This window comes from Myotis yumanensis, unplaced genomic scaffold, assembly GCF_028538775.1.
Source record: "Myotis yumanensis isolate MYYU_CA2020_CCGP unplaced genomic scaffold, mMyoYum1.0.hap1 SCAF_5, whole genome shotgun sequence".
Taxonomy (NCBI): domain Eukaryota; kingdom Metazoa; phylum Chordata; class Mammalia; order Chiroptera; family Vespertilionidae; genus Myotis; species Myotis yumanensis.
The window spans coordinates 105,863,966-105,889,176 of NW_027223756.1; the positions used below are offsets into that span (position 1 = coordinate 105,863,966).

General features: G+C 51.8%; 1 protein-coding gene across 1 annotated transcript in view; it reads left to right on the forward strand.

Annotated features, from left to right (window-relative positions):
* Nucleotides 1-24,768, forward strand: part of SYNPO2 (synaptopodin 2) — a 161,427-nt gene extending 136,659 nt beyond the window's left edge. The window contains exon 5 of the mRNA XM_070416894.1: nt 20,900-24,768. Coding sequence (XP_070272995.1) covers nt 20,900-21,430 — 531 coding nt within the window. The 3' untranslated portion in view covers nt 21,431-24,768. The remainder of the gene's footprint in view (nt 1-20,899) is intronic.
* Nucleotides 24,769-25,211: the final 443 nt, after the last annotated feature.

The window sequence follows — 25,211 nt, forward strand, 5'->3', positions numbered from 1 at the left end:
AGCGCTAATGGAGCAGTGTGTGTGCTGATGGAGCAGTGTGTGTGCTGATGGAGCAGTATGTGTGCTAAGGGAGCAGTGTGTGTGCTGATGGAGCAGTGTGTGTGCTGATGGAGCAGTGTGTGTGCTGATGGAGCAGTGTGTGTGCTGATGGAGCAGTGTGTGTGCTGATGGAGCAGTGTGTGTTAATGGAGCAGTGTGGGCGCTAATGGAGCAGTGTGTGTGCTGATGGAGCAGTGTGTGTGTTAATGGAGCAGTGTGTGTGCTAATGGAGCAGTGTGTGTGCTGATGCAGCAGTGTGAGCGCTAACGGAGCAGTGTGTGTGCTAACGGAGCAGTGTGTGTGCTAACCGAGCAGTGTGTGTGCTGATGGAGCAGTGTGTGTGCTGATGGAGCAGTGTGAGTGCTGATGCAGCAGTGTGAGCGCTAATGGAGCAGTGTGGGCGCTAATGGAGCAGTGTGTGTGCTGATGGAGCAGTGTGTGTGTTAATGGAGCAGTGTGGGCGCTAATGGAGCAGTGTGTGTGCTGATGGAGCAGTGTGTGTGCTAACCGAGCAGTGTGTGTGCTAACCGAGCAGTGTGAGTGCTAATGGAGCAGTGTGAGCGCTAATGGAGCAGTGTGTGTGCTGATGCAGCAGTGTGAGCGCTAATGGAGCAGTGTGGGCGCTAATGGAGCAGTGTGTGTGCTGATGGAGCAGTGTGTGTGCTGATGGAGCAGTGTGTGTGCTAATGGAGCAGTGTGTGTGCTGATAGAGCAGTATGTGTGCTGATGGAGCAGTGTGTGTGCTGATGGAGCAGTGTGTGTGCTGATGGAGCAGTGTGTGTGCTGATGCAGCAGTGTGAGCGCTAATGGAGCAGTGTGGGCGCAGTGTGAGCGCTGACGGAGCAGTGTGGGCGCTAATGGAGCAGTGTGGGCGCAGTGTGTGTGCTGACGGAGCAGTGTGGGCGCTAATGGAGCAGTGTGTGTGCTGATGGAGCAGTGTGTGTGCTGATGTAGCAGTGTGAGCGCTAATGGAGCAGTGTGTGTGCTGATGCAGCAGTGTGAGCGCTAATGGAGCAGTGTGGGCGCTAATGGAGCAGTGTGTGTGCTGATGGAGCAGTGTGTGTGCTGATGGAGCAGTGTGTGTGCTGATGGAGCAGTGTGAGCGCTAATGGAGCAGTGTGTGTGCTGATGCAGCAATGTGGGCGCTAATGGAGCAGTGTGTGTGCTGATGGAGCAGTGTGTGTGCTGATGGAACAGTGTGTGTGCTGATGGAGCAGTGTGGGCGCTAATGGAGCAGTGTGGGCGCTGATGGAGCAGTGTGTGTGCTGATGGAGCAGTGTGTGTGCTGATGGAGCAGTGTGTGTGCTGATGGAGCAGTGTGTGTGCTGATGGAGCAGTGTGTGTGCTAACCGAGCAGTGTGTGTGCTAATGGAGCAGTGTGAGTGCTAATGGAGCAGTGTGTGTGCTGATGCAGCAGTGTGAGCGCTAATGGAGCAGTGTGGGCGCTAATGGAGCAGTGTGTGTGCTGATGGAGCAGTGTGTGTGCTGATGGAGCAGTGTGTGTGCTGATGGAGCAGTGTGAGCGCTAATGGAGCAGTGTGTGTGCTGATGGAGCAGTGTGTGTGCTGATGGAGCAGTATGTGTGCTAAGGGAGCAGTGTGTGTGCTGATGGAGCAGTGTGTGTGCTGATGGAGCAGTGTGTGTGCTGATGGAGCAGTGTGTGTGCTGATGGAGCAGTGTGTGTTAATGGAGCAGTGTGGGCGCTAATGGAGCAGTGTGTGTGCTGATGGAGCAGTGTGTGTGTTAATGGAGCAGTGTGTGTGCTAATGGAGCAGTGTGTGTGCTGATGCAGCAGTGTGAGCGCTAACGGAGCAGTGTGTGTGCTAACGGAGCAGTGTGTGTGCTAACCGAGCAGTGTGTGTGCTAATGGAGCAGTGTGAGTGCTAATGGAGCAGTGTGTGTGCTAATGGAGCAGTGTGAGTGCTGATGCAGCAGTGTGAGCGCTAATGGAGCAGTGTGGGCGCTAATGGAGCAGTGTGTGTGCTGATGGAGCAGTGTGTGTGTTAATGGAGCAGTGTGGGCGCTAATGGAGCAGTGTGTGTGCTGATGGAGCAGTGTGTGTGCTAACCGAGCAGTGTGTGTGCTAACCGAGCAGTGTGAGTGCTAATGGAGCAGTGTGAGCGCTAATGGAGCAGTGTGTGTGCTGATGCAGCAGTGTGAGCGCTAATGGAGCAGTGTGGGCGCTAATGGAGCAGTGTGTGTGCTGATGGAGCAGTGTGTGTGCTGATGGAGCAGTGTGTGTGCTAATGGAGCAGTGTGTGTGCTGATAGAGCAGTATGTGTGCTGATGGAGCAGTGTGTGTGCTGATGGAGCAGTGTGTGTGCTGATGGAGCAGTGTGTGTGCTGATGCAGCAGTGTGAGCGCTAATGGAGCAGTGTGGGCGCAGTGTGAGCGCTGACGGAGCAGTGTGGGCGCTAATGGAGCAGTGTGGGCGCAGTGTGTGTGCTGACGGAGCAGTGTGGGCGCTAATGGAGCAGTGTGTGTGCTGATGGAGCAGTGTGTGTGCTGATAGAGCAGTATGTGTGCTGATGGAGCAGTGTGTGTGCTGATGGAGCAGTGTGTGTGCTGATGGAGCAGTGTGTGTGCTGATAGAGCAGTGTGTGTGCTGATGGAGCAGTGTGTGTGCTGATGGAGCAGTGTGTGTGCTAACCGAGCAGTGTGTGTGCTAATGGAGCAGTGTGAGTGCTAATGGAGCAGTGTGTGTGCTGATGCAGCAGTGTGAGCGCTAATGGAGCAGTGTGGGCGCTAATGGAGCAGTGTGTGTGCTGATGGAGCAGTGTGTGTGCTGATGGAGCAGTGTGTGTGCTGATGGAGCAGTGTGAGCGCTAATGGAGCAGTGTGTGTGCTGATGGAGCAGTGTGTGTGCTAATGGAGCAGTGTGTGTGCTGATGGAGCAGTGTGTGTGCTGATGGAGCAGTGTGTGTGCTAATGGAGCAGTGTGTGTGCTGATAGAGCAGTATGTGTGCTGATGGAGCAGTGTGTGTGCTGATGGAGCAGTGTGTGTGCTGATGGAGCAGTGTGTGTGCTGATGGAGCAGTATGTGTGCTGATGGAGCAGTGTGTGTGCTGATGGAGCAGTGTGTGTGCTGATGGAGCAGTGTGTGTGCTGATGGAGCAGTGTGTGTGCTGATGGAGCAGTGTGAGTGCTGATGGAGCAGTGTGTGTGCTGACGGAGCAGTGTGTGTGCTGACGGAGCAGTGTGTGTGCTAACGGAGCAGTGTGTGTGCTAACCGAGCAGTGTGTGTGCTAATGGAGCAGTGTGAGTGCTAATGGAGCAGTGTGTGTGCTGATGCAGCAGTGTGAGCGCTAACGGAGCAGTGTGTGTGCTGATGGAGCAGTGTGTGAGTTAATGGAGCAGTGTGTGTGCTAATGGAGCAGTGTGTGTGTTAATGGAGCAGTGTGTGTGCTAATGGAGCAGTGTGTGTGCTTATGGAGTAGTGTGTGAGTTAATGGAGCAGTGTGTGTGCTAATGGAGCAGTGTGTGTGTTAATGGAGCAGTGTGTGTGCTAATGGAGCAGTGTGTGTGCTGATGGAGCAGTGTGTGTGTTAATGGAGCAGTGTGGGCGCTAATGGAGCAGTGTGTGTGCTGATGGAGCAGTGTGTGTGTTAATGGAGCAGTGTGTGTGCTAATGGAGCAGTGTGTGTGCTGATGCAGCAGTGTGAGCGCTAACGGAGCAGTGTGTGTGCTAACGGAGCAGTGTGTGTGCTAACCGAGCAGTGTGTGTGCTAATGGAGCAGTGTGAGTGCTAATGGAGCAGTGTGTGTGCTAATGGAGCAGTGTGAGTGCTGATGCAGCAGTGTGAGCGCTAATGGAGCAGTGTGGGCGCTAATGGAGCAGTGTGTGTGCTGATGGAGCAGTGTGTGTGTTAATGGAGCAGTGTGGGCGCTAATGGAGCAGTGTGTGTGCTGATGGAGCAGTGTGGGCGCTAACGGAGCAGTGTGTGTGCTAACGGAGCAGTGTGTGTGCTGATGGAGCAGTGTTTGTGCTAATGGAGCAGTATGAGTGCTGATGCAGCAGTGTGAGCGCTAATGGAGCAGTGTGGGTGCTAATGGAGCAGTGTGTGTGCTGATGGAGCAGTGTGTGTGCCAATGGAGCAGTGTGAGCACTAATGGAGCAGTGCCCACGTTTATCGCCTATTGACCTAGGGAGTGGGCCACTGTGAGCTCTGTCTCTTCTCTCCTGCCTCACCCTCACTGACGCTTTCTGGGTCCCTGTCCCCTATTGCTCTCTGCTCGGCCTGCTGCCAAGTTTTTATCCTTTGTCGTCATCTGCTGTCTTGGCATTTCGTTGTTGGAGGGGTTTACAAAGAGGAGACCAGCATTTAAAAAGTTGGGTTCTTTATATTTTTTAAAGAGAAACCCAATGTCAGCTGTGTTCAATTCAAAGCACTGATGTGAACTCAAACAAGCGCGGTGCCCGGGCAATGCCCTGCAGACTCTCTCGGGGAAAGGCTGGGGTGAGATGTATTCTCAGGACCGGAGAGTGGACGCTTCCAGGGGCCTCTCCAGGGAAGTGGGACCTGGCAGGGCGGCGGTCCCCAGGCTCCGAGGCCGCGGCAGACAGCTGCTCCCATCCCTCTTCCCGCCACTGTCCCAGGACAAAGGGTCAGCACAGGCCTCTGCAGGGTAACCGATCCCCTTGCCCCAGAAGTGGGATCAATTTCCAAAAGCAGAAGGAGTGAACCCCGGGCCTGCAAACCCCAGCGCACTGCCAGCGACGCAAAGCAGTTCTCAGAGTCTGAGCGCTGGTGCAGGGAGGAGCCTAAAATTCCAGCCGCCTTTCAAACCCCGGGGGACTTTTGTGGGTTTTCTGGAACTTCTAGAATCCTCTGAGTCAGAAGCAAAAGTCAGGACTGATCTTGAAGAGAAAAAAGCCAAACAAGCCGAGAATCTGAAAAATTTTCTCTGATCCAAAAATTGCTTTTATTTCAAAAACAATTAAATTGATTTCATTCAGCTTTTTCTTTTGTGACATTTAATCACATTTCTTTTTCCTTTAAAAGTAAAAAAGCAACTAGGTCCCATTCTTGCATGGCAAACCCCTTAGTTCTTTTTCCTCCCGAACATTAAAAAAAAATGTTCACAAAACCGTCCTCTAACGCTAAAAAGTCGGTCAGTAATAGGCTGAACTGTATAATCAGGTGCTCATTTAAAGCGTCAGATCGGTCCTTCCACAATTCGGGTGTTCTTTCCCCTAATCACACTGAGCGTATTGGTGGCCCGACTACTTGTTGATACTCATCTGGAAGTGCCAACCATAGTCTTCCCTGTAAACCCGTGAGGGGCTGCACAGAGTTTGAATCCTACCTTACGAAATAGCCAGCGGACTGCCACAACCCATTTTGGGTGGCGTTGCCGAAATAAATAGCAAAGCAAAATGCGTCACTCAGAACTTTCGATTTTAATTTAATTTTACACTTGAATTCACCAAGTACCCAGATTTCCTGCCGCACAGACCTTAGCTTTCACACACTAGCGCCTTCACAGCGCTCCCAGGCAGCTGCCCTAAGTCTGTTCCCCAGGAAAAGCCCGGCCCCGCTGGCCCCAGCTTAGAATTTCGGGTTCGGTAGGTCCAGGTGGAGTACACTCCTGGAGACTGTGACGCTAGCAGGCTGGGAAACACATTTTGAAAAATACTTTTCTAACACAAACACCCCTTCAGTCAGCTTCCTGCTTTCAGCCTGTAGGAAGTTTTCCAGTTCACCCCTTTGTCTTCTTGGAAATGCGCCCCTTTAGCTGTCTGAGCGCCATGGGCGGCTTTACTCCCCGTGTCCACTAGATGGCAGCAAACGCAGTCCCCTCAGGCAGGGCTTCCCGCAGCCCTCCCAAACCTTGACACAGAATTTAAGTGGAACACTGTTTCTCATTGATTTCTTTTTTAAAAAATCTTTATTGTTGTGGGTATTACAGATGTCCCCTTCTTCCCCCTGGTTGCCCCCCTCCACCCAGTTCCCGCCCTGCCCCAGGCCTTCACCACCCTACTGTCTGTATCCATAGGTGAGATCTTCCGTTAATCTCTTTCCCTCTCCCCTCCCCCCTTTCCTCTGATATTCCTGTCCGTTCCATGCTTCCATGCCTTTGATTCTGTTTTATTCACCAGTTTATTTTGTTCATTAGATTTACTGTTCATTTATTTTGATTTTTATTTATTTATTTTTTAATATAATTTATTGAGTTTTTACAGAGAGGAAGGGAGAGGGATAGAGAGTTAGAAACATCGATGAGAGAGAAACATCGATCAGCTGCCTCCTGCACACTCCCTACTGGGGATGTGCCCGCAACCGAGGTACATGCCCTTGACTGGAATCGAACCCGGGACCCTTGAGTCCACAGGCCGACGCTCTATCCACTGAGCCAAACCAGTTAGGGCTATTTTGATTTTTAGATTCAATTGTTGATAGGTATTTACTGCCATTTTATTGTTCATTTTTTTATTTCTTCTTCTTTTCTTCTTCTTCTTCTTCTTCTTCTTCTTCTTCTTCTTCTTCTTCTCTTTCTTTTCTCCTCCTCCTCCTCCTCCTCTTTTTCCTCCTCTTCCTCCTCCTCTTCCTTCCTCTACTTCTTCCTCTTCTTAAAGAAGACCCTTCAACACTTCATGTAATGCTGGTTTGGTGGTGATGAACTCCTTTAGCTTTTCCTTATCTGTGAAGCTCTTTATCTGACCTTCAGTCTAAATGATAGCTTTGCTGGGTGGAGTAATCTTGGTTGTAGGTTCTTGCTATTCATCACTTTGAATATTTCTTGCCACTCCCTTCTAGCCTCCAAAGTTTCTGTTGAGAAATCAGCTGACAGTCATATGGGCACTCCCTTGTAGGTAACTAACTGCTTTTCTCTTGCTGCTTTTAAGATTCTCTCTTTGGCTTTTGCCCTTGGCATTTTAATTATGATGTGTCTTGGTGTGGGCCTCTTTGGGTTCATCTTGTTTGGGACTCTCTGTGCTTCCTTTTCTTGTAAGTCTATTTCTTTCATCAGGTAGGGGAAGTTTTCTGTCATTATTTCTTCAAATAGGTTTTCGCCGTCTTGCTCTCTCTCTCTTCTCCTTCAAGCACCCCCATAATGTGAATGTTGGTTTGCTTGAAGTTGTTCCAGAGGCTCCTTTTTCTATCTTCATATTTTTTTTTAAATTCTTTTTGCTCTTCTGATTAGGTGTTTTTTGCTTCCTCATATTCAAAATCCTTGATTTGATTTTTGGACTCCTCTATTGTTGAATCCCTATAAATTGTTCTTTATTTCAGTTAGTGTATTCTTCATTTTGGACTGGTCTTTTTTCATGTCTTTGACATTCTCACTAAGGTCCTTGAAAGTCTCATTAAGATCCATGAAAGTTTCATGTAGATCCTTGAGTAACCTTATAACTGTGGTTTTGAACTCTGTATTTAGTAGTTTACTTCCTTCCATTTCTTTCATTTGTGACATGTTTCTTTGTCTCCACATTTTGGCTGCTTCCCTGTGTTTGTTTCTATGTATTAGGTAGAGTGGCTATGTCTCCTGGAATTGGTAGAGTGGCCTTATGTAGTAGGTGTCCTGTAGGGCCCAGCAGCACAGCCTCCCAGTTTCACTGATTCCTTAAACAGAAGAATACAGAGGCCTCCAGATGTGATTTCATCTGAGCCCCTGCTTCTAATCCAGGCAGAGAATAAATATTGCTAGGAGAAGAATGATATGAGTTTTACTATCCGGAGGAGGGACTGGACCAAGTTCCTCATCTCTGGGAAAGGGAAGGATTCATGACTTCTCATGGTGGGAGGACAATTGAGTCTGTTATCACCAGTTACAGATGTTCTCAGTAATAACTAACTTAAGTCTCTCTGGCATGAATCAGGACATTCCTATCATGTGATCTAGGCTAACAGAGACTTTTGACGCACTTTGAATGCTAATTAGCTTTTTAAAATGAAAACAGATATGATTGTAGAGTTTTCAGAACTAGAAAGAAGCTCAGGCACTTTACGGATCACAGGGAAGGAGCCCAACATTTTTGTTGAACCTGAAGAGTGAGGTGATGGAGTGATGGGGTGGACAGACAAGGCACAGAGAGGGTGGGGCCACGGGGCAGGAACCCCCCACCGAGGGGCAGCTCGATCCAACCGCAGCGTTGTTTTCAGACCTTAGACACACTCACGTTTATTTCTGAAACAGAAAGGGTGGTGATGGTCCGGAGGTCTGTAACACGAGATACATGTCTGTTCGCTTCCCAGTGGAGGAGAAACGACTATAAGGAAATTGGGGTGCTGGATATTTGAGGATGAGAGAGTAATGGTCTCTATTGGTGAAAAAGAATGAATTAGAACTAATGAATGGAATTGCAAGTTGGTGAATTTCAGTTTAACGTAACCTCACACACCTGTGGGGAAGAGAAGGGGAAGGACTTACTGTGTATCTGAGCACAGTAAGGCTTTGTTTAATGCATGTACTGAAGTGAAATCTCACCACAACCTTATTTGGCGGAAATGATCCTCATTTTTTCTTAGCTGATAAGGAAACTGGAGCTTAGAGAGGTTAAGAAAATTGCCCAAAGTTGCCCAGTGGGTAAGAGGGCCGACGCCGCAGGTGGGGCCAGGCCCACCCGTTCTCCAGCCTGTGGCACCCCTGTCTCCCCCCCGCCCCCCCTGCCCCACCACCACCGGCAGCGCCGTGCAGGCGGTAGAGCAACCTGCAGGCAGGAAGCTCCGCTTGGGGCCTGTGCTCCCCGTTCCTAGGAGTTTATAATGTTCCGCATAAACATCTGCTAAACAATCAGGCTCTTAAATCTTGTGCTTTGATTTACTTCAATACTTTTTTAAAATATATTTTATTGATTTTTTACAGAGAGGGATAGAGAGTTAGAAACATCGATGAGAGAGGAGCATCTGTCAGCTGCCTCCTGCACATCTCCCTACTGGGGATGTGCCCGCAACCAAGGTACATGCCTTTGACCGGAACCGAACCTGGGACCCTTCAGTCCGCAGGCCAACGCTCTATCCAGTAAGCCAAACCGGCTAGGGCTACTTCAATACTTTTTAGAAGCACGGGTCAGTTGAAGACCTGACAAGGCAAAATTTGTTTATTTCCTACCCCTCTAATTCCAGGGTATTTGAAACAAAAATGCCTTAAAATGAAGTACACTTTTCTAAGGAGAGGAAAACAGAGCTTAGGCGGTGAGGGACCCTCTGCTTGAGGCCGTGCCCAGAGGGCTTGCTCCGGGCCCCACGTCCGGACAGTGTGACTGTAATGCCACCCACGGCACTTGAAACAGATCCTCCTGAGAAGGGAGCATCAGAGCCTCAGAGGGAGTCTGGTCCTGGATGCCATCAGGCACCTTAGGCCAGTGGTTCTTAACCTTGGCTGCACATTAGAATCACCTGGGAATCTTTTTAAAATCCTGATTTCTGGGCCTCATCCTCCGGAAATTCCGTTTCCTTGTTATGGGGTGGGGCCACAACATTAGTAACAAAGAAACAGAATTTCCGGAGGATGAGGCCCAGAAATCAGGATTTTAAAAAGATTCCCAGATGATTCTAATGTGCAGCCAAGGTTGAGAATCACTGCCCTAGGGCAAGGTAGGCAATGGGCCTGCCGTGCTATGGAGCAGAACTTCTGGAACCTTCTGCCTGTCCTTGCTCCTGAATCACTGGCTCTTCGTCCTATACTGTCCGATGCAGGTTGTGTTTATAAAATTACATCACATGAATTGTGCATTCACACAAAAAGCAAACTTTCAAAATAAGAACCATTTAGCACCTGGTTCTTGCCACCACTGTTCAGCCGGTTTTGCTGTCATTTGGCTTTGCTCTGAGACTTCTGTAATATTCGACCCAGCACCGTGAGCCATGCCCCAGGTCAAGCCCTGCCTTGGGAACGGGGCCTGTTTATCAGTGTGTCCTGGGACACACCGCATGGCCAGGCTTCATTTTTTCTCAGCTTGACTTCATTAAAAAAAAAAAAAAGTACTGGCTTAGACTGACCTGAATTTAGCAGCTCGTTATATCATCACAGTAGCATTTCATCCGGGACTATCTGACCCACAGTAATAAACTGTAGGAGAGTCTCCTTCAGAACCTTGAAAGAACTGAGAGATCATGCCTCCCAGGTAAGACACACAGCAAATGTCGAGCCCAGGTCACGACGTGTGTCACTCCAGGTGGTCTAGCTTCACCCACCACGTGTGAGATTCCAGATGGTCTAGCCTCGGTCACCACGTGTGAGATTCCAGGTGGTCTAGCCTCGGTCACCACGTGTGAGATTCCAGGTGGTCTAGATTCAGTCACCACGTGTGAGATTCCAGGTGGTCTAGATTCAGTCACCACGTGTGAGGTTCCAGGTGGTCTAGCCTTGGTCACCACGGGTGAGGTTCCAGGTGGTCTAGATTCAGTCACCACGTGTGAGATTCCAGGTGGTCTAGCCTTGGTCACCACGGGTGAGGTTCCAGGTGGTCTAGCCTGGGTCACCACGTGTGAGGTTCCAGGTGGTCTAGATTCAGTCACCACGGGTGAGATTCCGGGTGGTCCAGCCTGGGTCACCACGTGTGAGATTCCAGGTGGTCAATGGCCGTCCTGATAAGCTCTAGACATTTCCTTTCCCACGCCTGCCCAGTGTGATTTTTAAAGGATAGGTGCTTAAGAAGGGTCTCTTCTCTGAAGCGTGTATTTTGAGGACCTGGCCGGTTTAGTTCTCCAGGTGTCTTTTATCTCAGGCTAAGCCTGTGCGTGGTGACCGAGGTCACACAAGTGGCGACCTAGGTGAGACCACTTCGCATCTCACACACCATGAAGTGTTTGTGGCTAATTCACCAGCTACTGTTCAGTCATCTCTGCATTTGCATGAATCGATCCTGAATGTGGAGAAGATGGTTTAATGAGTGGATAATCCATAACCACCTAACATCCTATCAAAATGAAGGTGAACTAGGGGATGAGGGGTGGTCAGGGGAAAAAGAAGGAGTGAGGTCCTTGAATCATCGTGCGGCTCACGTAGTGACAGGCACTACAGCCCCAGCATGCAATGCTACGTCCAGGTAATCACATGCTGCTCTTCCGTGGGTGCAACGAGAGAGCTATGCCCACAGGAGAGGCGGTGATGACAGCTGGTGCCGAGGGCACATGAAATGCTTGGTCTCTAGTTTCAAGCCTGGTAAGTAGACATCCCAATACCTCGAGCAACGCCCCCTTGAACCTTTGGTGGGAGTACAGGTGTGCCTGGGAGTAGCATTTTCTTTCTTCTGATTCCATTTCACAGCATTTTAATGGCCCACCTGGGCCCAGAGCCTGCGCTGCAGCTCAGCGGCATGAACCAGAAGCCCCGGACATCCACGGTGGCTCCGCGGCTGCCGCCGAGGGGAGCACGGGCTGCCAAGGGTGCCCCTGCCATGCTCCCCTGCAGGGTTTTAGCTGTCTAGTTGGGTGTTTATTACAGTTCCAGTTCAGCACGACTCTGCGTTAGTTTCAGGTGAGCAGCACGTGGTGACCTAGGCTAGGCCACCTGGAATCTCACCGTGGTGGGTGGCCTAGGATGGACCTGCCTGAGGTTACAAAGTGTTCCCTCCAGTAACTTAAGTGCCCAAGTGCTTTCTTCTTTCTTTTTAAAAACAGTTTTAAAAAATAATTGGTTTTAGAGAGAGAGAAACCTCATGTTGTTGTTCCACGTATGGATGCGTCATTCATTGGTTGCTTCTTGTAAGTGCCCTGTCTGGGATCCAAACCTGAAACCTCGGCGTGTCAGCAGGACGCTGCAGCCCGCTGAGCCACCCGGCCAGCGCCTGCCCAAGCATCTTCCAAATGAAGTCACTGCTTCCTATTTTGAAGAAACATGCCTGGGATGCTTCTGATAGAAAATGTTTCTAAGTTTCCCAGTTTTCCTTGAAAAGCACATACCTTCATGACTAGCGCTGCTTTAATCTAGTTTCCTGCTTCAATCTACTACCCCCTCTCTGGCGCCCCCTGCCCCTGTCCCCAGTGGCCTTTTATCTATTCCAGAAAAATGGCCGTTCAAACCCCACTTACTTTACGATGTTCCTGTGTCTCGAAGATGAAATGAGCCCGGCCAGTGTGGCTCAGTGGTCGAGCATTGACCTATGAACCAGGAAATCACAGGTCGGTTCCCGGTCAGGGCACATGCCTGGGTTTCAGGACCCCAGTGTGGGGCGTGCAGGAGGCCGCTGATCAATGATTATCTCCGCATTGATGTTTCTGTCTCTCCCTCTCCCTTCCTCTCTATGAGATCAATTAAAAGAAAAAGAAATAATAAGGTGTTTATTTAAAAAAGAAATAAACTGAAATGAATACATGGAGTTTTTGTGTAAATTCCCTCAAATGAGAAAGATGTCATTAATAGAAAATTCACCAGTTGGACCAGGGATGTGATAAGGCAATTAAACAAAATCTTTCCTGTACTTAAAACAATTTTGTGGCAATTTCCCAGATGAAAAGTTATATTTTTTATTCCTAATGTTAAACATCACTCCAAGGGCATGTTTTTTTTTGACAAAGGAAACATAAATATGGTTTGGTAATAAATCTCAAAAATTTCCCAAGAACAGTATGTTAAACATTTTCCCTAGGGCTCGAGATATGAATCAAGGGATCTATTTAATCAGCTTTAAAAACGTAATGGACAGAAAAAACAGTTACAAAGATGGAATAAGTCCTTCTCCTCACGTTGTACTTTCCTCCTCCTGGAGAAAGAATGTTACCCTGTGCTGTCCTGGTGCTACTAAACCAGAGGGGTCTTCACCTGCCTGCCTCCAACCAATCAGCGTGGACAGGGGTTTGTAGACAATAAAGTAGAGGGTTAGCCCGGACGGTGTGGCTCAGTGATTGAGCATCGACCTACGAACCAGGAGGTCATGGCTCAATTCCCCATCAGGGCACATCCATGGGTTTTGGGCTCGATCTCCAGTGTGAGGTGTGCAGGAGGCAGCTGATCCATGATTCCCTCTCATCATTGATGTCTCTCTCTCTCTCTCTCTCTCTCTCCCTCTCCCTCTCCCCTCCTCTCTGAAATCAATAAAAATATATTTAAAAAATAAAGTAAAAAATAATAAAGTAGAGATTTATTAGTTGAGGACATGGCACTGAGCCCAGAGTCCCAGGTGAGCTGGTGCTCAGGGGCCTGGCCCCCGAGGGGGTGGGGACAGAGAGAAAACTCACTCCTCGCGGGACTAAGGGGGCTGGTGTGGGCTCTACTGACGGGTGGAGTAGGGGAGGGCGTGGGTGGTCATCGCACAGTCCGGACGGTGGCCGGGCGTCCTTCCGTCTGGTTTTGTGAGCGTGTGGTCCGTAGGGTCCTCCCGGCCCATGGGCCTGGGGCTGAGACGCCTGAAGCCCTGATGCCTTTCGCTCACGGGAACTCTGCTTCTGCGTCAGCAGCCCCGGCGTGTCCTGGAGTCGGCGCGGTGCTGACCGATGGGAGGTCCGCGGCCCGATGGTTGAGGAGGGGCGTGGGGCACAGAGAGGAGAGGGCCGCGGTGCAGACATGGAGTTAGCTCTGCGCGGCCAGAGTGGTGTCTCTGTCATCACCGTCAACGCGCTCTGGTTTGCCAGTTTTAATGCAATCGGGATGCGGCAGGGGCTTTCTTACAGCCCCGCCCGGGGACCTGGGGGCTGCTCCGGTGCGAAGGCCCAGGCAGGTGGTCAGGCAGCGCACAGGCGTGTCGTAAGAGTCCTTGTCCCCGACGTCTTCACTGATGCATCTCCTCTGAGCTGAAGCCTTTCTGCCTGGAGACGGGCTGGCTGCAGGGCCACGGGCAGGGAACACTGCTGTGCAGACAGGGAACACATCTTGCAGCATGTCACGCAGGGAACGCCCCGACCGACCGGGAGAGAACGTTTGCGAGTCTATCTGAGCCAGACCCACAGCATACTCGGAGCAAGAGCGCGAGGCTCTGCACAGGACAGTTTTGCGGCTTCTTTCCTGCATTGGAAATTAAGGAGAGGCAGAGGCAGAGGCAGAGGCAGGGTACATGGAGGGGGAGGGCAGGGCCAGGATGGAGTACAGCGTGGGTAACAAGTGAGGGGATCGCTTCTGGTGTTTCACAGGTGTGTTCCCTGCATGCACAGCTGTGTTCCCTGGATGCACAGCAGTCAGTGTTCCCTGTCTGCACAGCTGTGTTCCCTGTCTGCACAGCTGTGTTCCCTGCCTGCACAGCTGTGTTCCCTGCCTGCACAGGTGTGTTGCCTACACGAACAGGTGTGTTTCCTGCCTGCACAGCAGTGTTCCCTGCATGCACAGCTGTGTTCCCTGCCTGCACAGGTGTGTTGCCTACACGAACAGGTGTGTTTCCTGCCTACACAGCTGTGTTCCCTGCCTGCACAGGTGTGTTGCCTACACGAACAGGTGTGTTTCCTGCCTACACAGCTGTGTTCCCTGCCTGCACAGGTGTGTTGCCTACACGAACAGGTGTGTTTCCTGCCTACACAGCTGTGTTCCCTGCCTGCACAGCTGTGTTCCCTGCATGCACAGCTGTGTTCCCTGCATGCACAGGTGTGTTGCCTACACGAACAGGGGTGTTTCCTGCCTACACAGCTGTGTTGCCTGCATGCACAGGTGTGTTCCCTGCCTGCACAGCTGTGTTCCCTGCCTGCACAGGGGCCATGAGCAGGGCTGGCTCAAAACCTTTCCCTAAGGAAGCTGTGGGCCTGGGGCGTGACTGCCCAGCAGGACCCGCCAGGTTAGGAACTTATGATTTATGGCATCGCCCCCTCTGCATCCATAGGTAGTAGGCACATCATCTATGAAAAGGTGCTCTCTTCTCCTCTCTCTTCTTTTCGGGGCAGACGCAGGTTCACAGTGACTCTTCTTTGTGCGGGAGGGTGGGAGGGGAAGATGGCCTGGGTGTCTTAGGAAAGGTATTTAGGATATTAGGGACAGCTAGCACCGAATTCACGTCGAGAAAGGTACTTTAAGTGGCTTTATAATCTATACTAATAAAAGGGTAATATGCTAATTAGACCAGACATCCTTCTGGACAAAGCCACAGTGGCAGGGGCCGAGGCAGAGTGGTTAGGGGCAGTTAGGCAGGCAGGCGGGTGAGCGGGTGGGAGCCAGTGGTCCCTGATTTCGAGAGGGATGTCCGACTGCCAGTTTAGGCCTGATCCCAGAGTTGGATATCCCTCAAGGGGTCCTGGATTAGAGAGGGTGCAGGCCGGGCTGAGGGACCCCTCTCCCGTGCAAAAATTTCGTGCACCAGGCCTCTAGTTTATCATATAAGGTACATAAGCATTAATTTTATACTAATCATGGCATCCTCCTTTATTAAGTGATTACATGTGCCAGACACTGACATTTCTCTCTACAGAAACCCCCACAAGGTCAAAGATTCATTTACTTCACGGGATCAGCATCCTTTGTTTATGGTGAAAATTATGTTTTCTCTATAGAAACTGATGAAATTAGAACTTCTTACATTGTTTTTTTTCCTGTGGTGGGATCTCAATGACCTTTACTGTTTAAATCTTTTAGAGAGAAACGTGATTAAAAGGTTTTATTTTTATGTTCTAACCGATGAAAGTAGACTTTTACAAGAAATATACTGACGGAAGGCTTTTCCCCAGAATTACAGGCGATCACACTGGTGGTTCCAGGGATGACCTGGAACGGGGCCCCGTGAACACTTCACTCGCAGCTGCGTCTTAGAGTCTCGCACCTCCTTGTGAGGGCAAAAATGACTGTGGAGGGATTTCTCTCCATTAACAAATTTGATGCCTTAAAATACACTATTTACATACAATTCTATCCTCTATGACAGCGGTTCTCAACCTGTGGGTCGCGACCCCTTTGGCTGTCGAACAACCCTTTCACAGGGGTCACCTAAGACCATCGGAAAACACATATATAATTACATATTGTTTTTGTGATTAATCACTATGCTTTAATTATGTTCAATTTGTAGCAATGAAATTGGGGGTCACCACAACATGAGGAACTGTATTAAAGGGTCGCGGCATTAGGAAGGTTGAGAACCACTGCTCTATGGCTTCGATTCCTCAGTTTCCCTGTGCAAACACAGCCCCGCTGTGTGGCCTGGTAAACTCGTAAGGGCCACGCACGCCTCAGTGTCCTTATGTGGGAGACCGGGAGTGTAGGGTTGTTAAGGGGATTAACAGGGAAGAAGTGCTTAGAACTGGAACCAGCAGGTGGTAAAAAAGCTGTGCATTTTACTGTTGTCCTTGCCTCTGAGGTGAAAGGGACCCCAGACGCATGCGTGCGGAGTCCCTCGATCCGGCTCCCTGACCTCAAGTGACCGGGTTATTTTTATGATGTTAGAGCCGCAGGTTCAAGGACGGGCGGAAGCCTGCGTCTGGCCCGCCCGGAGCCGGCGGCAGTGAGGTCAGCGCGTGTTTCTGGCCAGCCCTGCCCCCGCCTGGTGCTGGTGGCCCCGCTCCTATCTGGGCCGCCCCAGGTGCCAACCCCACTTCAAAGCAAGGCCCCTCCTATTTTTATCCCGTGGGCAGCCTGCCGGGCGCTGCCTCTTGAACAAAAAGTCCTCCCAGGCCTCTGGCTCCTCACAACCACAGAATAATCGGCTGTCCTGGTGCCCTGCGGCGGGCGCAGAAGCGCCGTCTGTCCTCCCCCACCGGAGGGGAGCCAGCGTCACTGCCCCCGCACAGCCGAGGGTAAGGCCCCAGGTGAGCCCCATGCTGCCCAGAGGGGCCAGGCAGCACCCCAGGTCAGGGCGATGCCCACGCTCACTCTCACACCCGGACCCTTTCTCTCAAAGGGGTCCCTTCAAATACTTTTTAAAAGTGAGCTGAACCTGGTGGCGTGGCTCAGTGGCTGAGTGTCGACCTGTGAACCAGGAGGTCAGGGTTCGATTCCCTGTCAGGGCACATGCCTGGGTGGTGGGGTCGAGCCCCACCGTGGGGTGTGCAGGAGGCAGCCCATCGATGATTCTCATCATTGATGTTTCTCTCTCTCTCCCTCTCTGAAAGCAATAAAAATACATTTTTTAAAAAGTGAATTGATTTAGAACTGAAAATGTAATCTGAAAGCGAACCTAACAGGAGTTAAGATGCATGGTCTGTGGCAGAGTCGGGACGAGCAGTTCTGGCCACCAGCCGCCTTCTCTCCCCAGCCCTGGCGTGCGGACTGCGTTCTCAGGGCTGTTTAAGCAACGTGCACTCACGTGATGCCCTCGTTCTTGATAATACGGCTCAGAAGTCCTGCTCCCATGCACGGTTCTCAGCCAGCAGAAACAGACAGTCCCCTGTTTTTTTAATTTTTATTTTTTAAAATATATTTTTATTGATTTCAGAGAGGATTGGAGAGGGAGAGAGAGATAGAAGCATCAACGATGAGAGAGAATCATTGATTGGCTGCCTCTTACACGTCCCCCACTGGGGATGGAGCCTGCACTCAGGCACGAGCCCTGACCAGGAATGGAACCGTGACCCCCTGGTTCATAGGTCGATGCTCTACCACTGAACCACACCAGCTGGGCAGTGCCGGCTTAGATAAGAGTGCTGCCACAGGACTTCCCCAAACTCCATGTGGTGGAGAAAATGTAAGATTCACTTGCAGATCCCAGGGAATATGAGGTAGAGGCTGTTTTATTAAGAGACTAGAAAAGCCCTGACCAGTTTGGCTCAGTGGGTAGAGCGTTGGCCTGCGGACTGAAGGGTCCCAGGTTGGATTCTGGTCGAGGGCATGTACCTTGGTTGCGGGCACATCCCCAGTGGGGGGTGTGCAGGAGGCAGCTGATCGATATTTCTCTCTCATCGATGTTTCTTCTGTCCCTCTCCCTTCTCCTCTGTAAAAATCAATAAAAAATATATATTTTTTAAAAAAGATACTAGAACAAAAATGATTTAAAAGTTCTCCTGACCCCCGACTCCCAGCTTGATTATGTCTCAATAACCTCCAGGGAGCGTTTGCCCAATATTTAAAGTTCTCGGTAAGGGAATTCCAAATCTCCGTGGAGAATTCATCTGAGACTTTTCTCAGGGCAGTTTTTCCCTCCACGTGAAAACCTCCCACCTGCTTAGAAAATGGATTCCTTTGCAAGTATTGCTGCATCCTACTTGTCTCGTCAAACTTGGCCTGACCCGTGGTTTGGTGCGTGCATGTTGGGGGTGAGGGTGGGCGAGAGTCTTTGCATAAGAGCCGCACCATATGCCACTGACCTGGGGGAAGGGCCGCACCGCTGGGGGTGACCACACATCGTGGCAAAGCCAGCCCGTTTCCTGGTTCTGGTGATGGAGAAATGGCCGTTCATTCCTCAGCAAACACCAAGCACCTACTTGTCAGGCACTGTGCCAGGTCTGAGGACGTCTTAGTTGGAGCTAAATTCTAGTGGGAAGAAGCAGGTAAGCAGACTAACTGGATAAAACATTTATTCTGGTAGGTAGGCGTGAGCCTAGGGGAGAAACCAAGCAGAGAAGGGGGGTGGGGAATTTTGAGAAACAGAGAGACTAGTCGAAGTGCAACCCTGTGATGTGAGTCAGGCCTGAAGGAGAGGAAGCGGAGTCGTAGGTGCTGATGCCAGGAGGCAGCAGGGTCAGCAGGTGCAAAGGTCCTGGGGCACCAGGATGCCTAGTGAGATCATAGCAGGGAAGAGGCCAGCGCAGCCGGATCAGAGGGACAGGGAGCCCTGGCCAGGCGGCTCAGGGGGCTGGAGTGCCATCGGGACACCAAAGGCTGTGGGCTCTCGGGGTTCACACGGGAAGCAGCCTTCGTTGAAAAAAATCTCTGAGCTCTTTGTTTTCAGGACATCACTCAACCACGTGCTGAACTTTCTCATTTCTAAGCTTCCGTTCTTCCGATGATTTTGAAACCAAACAGGTGGGAGAAAGACCCGAAAGTAAGGTCTTTGTCTCACATCCGGTGCGGTGGGTGCCCTGAAGGGTGTGGTCCTTAACCCTCCCAAAGGGAGCGGTAGTCCGCTCTTCCTCCAGCTATGAGCAGCGATGCTAGTCCCCTGGCCGTGCACTCAGGAGCCCCGCCCGGGTGTCTGTGGGGTCTTGGGTCCCTTTATTATCACCCCTCAAGTCTCTGGGGTGTTAGGACCTGAGCTGCTCTATCTGGAGACAGACCAGGGAAGGCAGGCGTCCCTGGGTGCCCCGGGGATCTGTAGACCAATGCTGTTCTCGTCCGTTGTAAGGACCGAGGGCGGCATCCCCACGCCACGAGAGAGAGACGAAGGCTGCATTTCTCTTCGCCACACCGAATGCCAATGCCTCTCGTGCTTTAGACAGTCCCTCCCGGTCCTGAGTAGCTGGGTGGAGAGTCCCTTCTTAGATGACCTGCGGCTAAGCTGCCACAGCGGAGCTAACGCGGAGGGTGTTGTGCGCTGCCTGAGGGCGAGGACCTCAGTGAATCACCCCTGTGTTCCCAGGCTCGCAGTCGAATGCCTGGGAATAGTAGGTGCTCAATAAAATGTGTGCTGAGTGAGTGAGGACGGCAATGCATGGATAATGGGAAGTGGCAAGCAGCCCTCCCACGGTGATGACTGACACCAGGCTTGGCCCCGCCCACCCTGACGCAGAGGGAAGAAGACTTATTACATTAGGATAAGGAGGCAAGTTTTTGCTAGGATTCAGCCATTATTACTGACATTTTAATGACTGAGAAGAGAGAAGCCAGACCCATTCTACGGACCCCCCATTCTTCTGCATGAGCCGAGTATGAACCATCTCTGTTCTTTGTGTGCCCCGCGGGAAAAAGCAGAAAGAAAACACTGCAATCAGAGATGTTCTGTCAGATCCAGGTTTGCTGTTCACTTTAAAGTTAATCGCTTGACTGAGAAAAACAGAGCTGTGAAAACTGTCACTGGCCCTCGCTGGTGTGGCTCAGTGGACAGAGCGTCAACCTGCGTTCTGAAGGGTCCCGGGTTTGATTCTGGTCAAGGGCACATGCCCAGGTTGCGGGCTCGATCCCCAGTAGGGGGCGTGCAGGAGGCAGGTGATCAATGATTCTCTCTCATCATTGATGGGTCTATCTCTCTTTCTCCCTCTCCATTCCTCTCTGAAAACAGTAAAAATGTATATAAAAACAAAACCAAAAACCGTTCATGGAATTTGAACACACTCACCGGCCTGGCCGTCCTGGAGGGGACGTGGTGGGCCGTGAAGGTGCCGCCTGCCTGGGGGCACCCGCTGCTCCCGCCAGCCTGGCCAGCAGCGCCTCCTGGGGCGGAGTTTGTGAGGAGTGCGGGCGGGGCCGAGGCCCTCGGAAATCCTCTGTGCGCACATTCGACAGATGGAACATTCGCTTCCAACGGGGAATGTTTCAGGGACACAGACTGTCCAGGAAACCAGGGATTCGGCCCGTACCAAAGGCAGGAAGATGCAATATAACAGCGGGGAGCGCTGCCCTCAGAGACGTGGCGACCCCCACGCTTAGGGACGAGACCCCGCCACCCTCCCTCTGCCCAGCACAGGTCCCGGGGAGAGGCCTGCCCTCGGCCAGGCGATTGGCGATAGCCCGTCTCAGCGCTCACACCTGTCCCAGCTGTAGGCGGAGGCTGAGGCGAGGTGCAGATTGAAGTCACTTGAGGGCAGAAGGGGCCCTAGGTCACAGTCTGCTTCCGGGCGGTAGATGTGTCCCAGGTATTTTGTGCGGGAGCACAGGACGCGGCGTGGTGGGCAGAGCGTGCAGATGTGAGTGTGTGGGAGGCAGTCAAGGCTGGGGGCTCCCGGGATGACAGGGGGTCACACCCAAGAGACTTGGGAGCCTCGGAGCTAAGGGCTTGGGGGTGCGGAGCGAGCTGGAGGCCTCAGTCCGGTCCGGCCGAGAGCCCTGCACCCGTCTAGGCAGCCGGCTCGGCCTCCGCCTAGGCTCGGCGGGACCTGCTCTTACAGGGCGTGGGCACGGCCCACCAGGACCCAGAGTAGCAGCCATCAGCACAAACCACAGTGACTAAGATGCCCTAACCTTGTCCTTGCTTCTAGGAGAGTGGACGCTCGCTGTCTCTCCCGGGAAGACCCGTCCCACCCACTGTTTCTGCGACACCTGCCTGGGCGCACCGGCCTGCTCATCGCCACCCCGCCCAGCCGGCCGCGGGGCCCGAGGGAGCGCACAGGAGACTCGCTCCCTGGGAAGCAGCAGCCGAGTCTCCTCTGGGTCTCGTGGAGGAGGCCTTCCGGCCCAGAGACATCCGGGACTCCGTCGTGGCCAACGTGGTCTCGGCCGCTCGCAGGAAGGTGCTCCCGGCGCCCACGGAGGGGTGGGGTGACGGGCTGCCCCATGCCCCGCAGGCCCCGATGGCCAGTGTGGGCCTGTATGGGAGCCGAGAGTATCATGGGGCACCCCTCCCCAACAGTAGTGTCCCCACCCACTCCCAGTGGCTGCATGCCTCTTACAGGCAGCCTTCCAGGAATGATTCTTGGATGACATCCCTGGAGACCCGGTCCGAGTACTGCCTGTCAACCGCCGAGGGCAACTACAACCCCTACCCCAGGGGGTGGAGACGCCCCACATGAGGCAGAAGGTGGGTCGTGGGCCCCGTCACGGTCGCTTTTAGCGATGTCCCTCGGCAGGGCCTCGGACGCCTGCAGTAGCTTTAGATTCACTTTGGCCTTAGCGTGTTCTCGAAGTCACCTGAGGGTGGGTGTGTGTGTACGTGCACGCGTGAGCACGGATCAGGCCCGTGTCTGCTGACGCACAGAACCTGTTTGAAGAGAAAAATCCATTCCCAGTGAGGACATGCTGGCTGGCGTCTCACTCATCACTGTAAGCCCACATCTGCCACGGGGAGCGGGGAGTCTCGCACCCGAAGCCCCTGGGGGACCACGGAGGAAGCCCTTTCCTCTGTGCGGCCGGGTCCAGGCAGGAGCGCGTGAGACACGGCGCCCACGGCCGCGAGCAGCAACGCCAGGGACTGTAACGGTGGGAAGCTCTCAGCGCAGCCGGGCAGTGAGGGCTACATTCACCACGAGCCCCTGGGTGTTATTTGAAGCCTTTCGCAGAAACATTTCAAAAAATCGGAATAAAATTCAGATGATTTTGTAGAGCGGCCACATCGGCATTCTCAGCAAGAAAGAGCTGCCTGAGAGGAAGACAGTTATATGCTGCAGAAGGAAGTTTGAGTGAACGGTGTCACGTGTGGGGAATAGAAAGGCCTAGGTATGGGGAGGGGGTTGCCTTTAATCCAGCTACAGCCAGCACCTGAGACCGGGCGCACCGGGGTTCAGGTGCCCCCGCTGGTCAGGTGGTCTAGTCTCATGTCCTCACCAGCTCTGACACGCGAAGCTTCTCTCGTTGGTAGGATGAGCTCTGATGTGTTCGTTATGCATGTTTGCTGCTCATCACACACATGGGCTGAGCCCCAGAAGAGAATGAGGCCGTCGGTGTCTTACAAAGGTCGGAGGAATTGTTGGGTGGCAGGTTCTGTGCTACGTGTTACGTGGAGCGAGGTCGACTCGAATGAGAAAACTGCTGGTGGATTTAAGGAAGTGGTGGAGGGGTGTGTCTGGCATTATGCATCCGAGGTGGTGACCATCCCTTTAGTTACAGGAAACTGTGTTTCTTTACGAAGCTGTCACTAGGCTGTTCCCAGGAGGCGGGCAGCTGCCCGGCTGGCTCCCTGGCCCGCGCCTTGTTAGCCCGACACAAGACCATGCACGCCGGCTCCTCTCTGCTCAGCCCACAGGCACCGGCCACAGGGGCACGCCAAGTGTGTCCCATCAGAAGCAAGACCTGAGGCCATTTCAGAACAAAAAACATGTCAAGCATTGAAAACGTTCTTAGGTACTTAAAAGGATTGTTTTGCTTTGTTTTACTTTTTTAAACATATATTTTTATTGATTTCAGAGAGGAAGGAAGAGGGAGAGAGAAAGAGAGAGAGAGAGAGAGACATCAGTGATGAGAGAGACTCATTGATCGGCTGCCTCCTGCACACCCCCTACTGGGGATCGAGCCCCCAACCCGGGCATGTGCCCTGACCTGGTTCGTGGGTCGACACTCAACCGCTGAGCCAGGCTACGCCGGCTTTTTTTACTTTTTAACTCTTGGACTTACCATTATGATGGTGTCTCTCACAGAATAAAACTTTAAAGTATGTTTCCAGGCACAAGTGATGCCCAGAAGTAGAAGAAGAAATTTGAAGAAAGCACAGTGCATTCTATTATGGTGCACCCACCTTCTTTACTTATGGAGAAGAAAAGGAAGTTTCCTAAGGTTGTATTCTTAAATTGTCTTAGACTGATACAGTGTTAATTGTCTCAAATGATGTCATTATTGATCCCTAAAAGTTGCTCTGGCATCTTTGAAAAGAATGCCTGACATATTGATTAGCCGGCGTCAGCAAATTCTCGAGAACCCCCCACGTAAAATGCGTATCCGCTTCACACGCTATCCTGGCCGAATCGTTCTAGAAGGCAGCGTTCTGAGATGTGGCTGCTTTAGCGGGAAAGACTGCCTGATGGGATGAGATCATATCGTACTGCTTTCTTCCATCAGTTGTAGAAGTTACTTCCATTTCTCCTAGGAGTCACACACTCTAGTTCCAGGCGTTGATATACATGATAGAAGTCACTAAAGCTTTCACTGCACAAAATAGAGAGAAGTAGGCGTGTTTTTAAAAAATAGACTTTATGTTATTATTATTTTTAAATGCATTTTATTGTTTTTTAGAGAGAAAGGAAGGGAGAGGGATAGAGAGAGAAACATCCATGAGAGAGAAACGTCACCAATCTGCTGCCTCCTGCACGCCCCCTGCTGGGTGTCAAGCCTGCAACCCGGGCATGTGCCCTGACCAGGAATCGAAGCCGGTGACCTCCTGGTTCCTGAGTCGACACTAAACCAGTGAGTCAGACCGGCTGGGCAGACATTTTAAACAAATGTTTCAGTATAACGCAGCCCCCAGCTCTCCGCAGGCACTAGATCAAAGTGCCCAGGCACTAAGCTGCCCGATCGCCCCAGACACCAGGGAAGGACACGGCGGGCAGGGAGGGTGTCCGTCTCACTCCCGCCGGCAGCGCACGTCTCGGGCGCTTATGACACATCAGTGTTTCAAGTCATGCTTTGTGGGAATCACTCTGAAAAGCAAAAGTGTCCCTGTCGCACCCTCCCACAGTGGCCTGAAAAGGCTCCCAGCGGGTTGCTCAGCTCAGCTGATGTTTGAGGCAGGCCACGTGCCCCCGAGGGCTGGGCCTGTGAGAGGGAGCCCCCCCCCGCCCCCAGACAACTACTCCCTGCAGCAGCGCACCCCCCGCCCCTCGCAGGGAGCCGTGCCCGAGTGCAGCCCACACAAGGAAGACCCTTCTTGCTGCCGGCGGGGACACCCGTGGGGAGTGCCCGTTTCCCGTGGAATAAAGCGCATCCCCTGAAAATACAGGGCGCCAGGCTCAGCCACCGGACCCAGCGCGGTTCCGCCGCCTTGGGGTTCAATATCCGATCACCGCGTGCATGTGACGTGTTCGCTCAGATTATTCCAATGTTGTCCAGGATTCTGGTTTTCATGAGGGCACCACTCTAGTCCACGTATCTCTGAATGGGTCTGTTTTATGTTCCGGCGCCATAACTCCCATGGGAAAAGGCGTGTGTACGGATGAGTGAATTAGAACGTTGGGTACAATGATGCCATCACGGAGGCTCAGCTATCAGCCTGGGAGAGGAGCGGCAGGCATGCTTGCTTTTGAAGAGGAAGTGGATGTTCACATTTGATTTCTAGCTACACGGTCCACACTTTTTCGTTAGAGAGAGACCGTGTTCCTGCTGGTGAGCTGGGCGGTTGCCCCTGTGTGTATCCCAGACCCTCTAACCGAGAGATGCTGAAATGCACAATTACATGAGTAATAAAAGGTAACTTGAAAATCAACTCAGAGGCTTTTCGTTTTTCCTTATAAAGGATTGTTCTGAATTAGCCCTCACCCCAGAGAACATTTAATCTCATCTACCACATATTTTTAAAATGTCCGTGTCTACAGTGTCCGTTTCCAGGCACATCAAAAGAACTTCACGCTCATCGGCAATATTTTAACCGTAACATTTTAAAAACTTTAGAAAAATCTTATCTGAAAATGTCATCAGTTTCAAATGCAAGTTAAGAGGTTTGAGATCCAAACGTATTCTCTTATGAGTCTTCTTCTTATTTATTATTTTTAAATATATATTTTATTGATTTCAGAGAAGAAGGGAGCAGGGAAGAGAGGAGATAGAAATATCAATGATGAGAGGGAATCATTGATCGGCTGCCTCCCGCACGCCCCCCACTGGGGATCGAGCCCACAACCCGGGCCTGTGCCCTGAGCAGGAATTGCA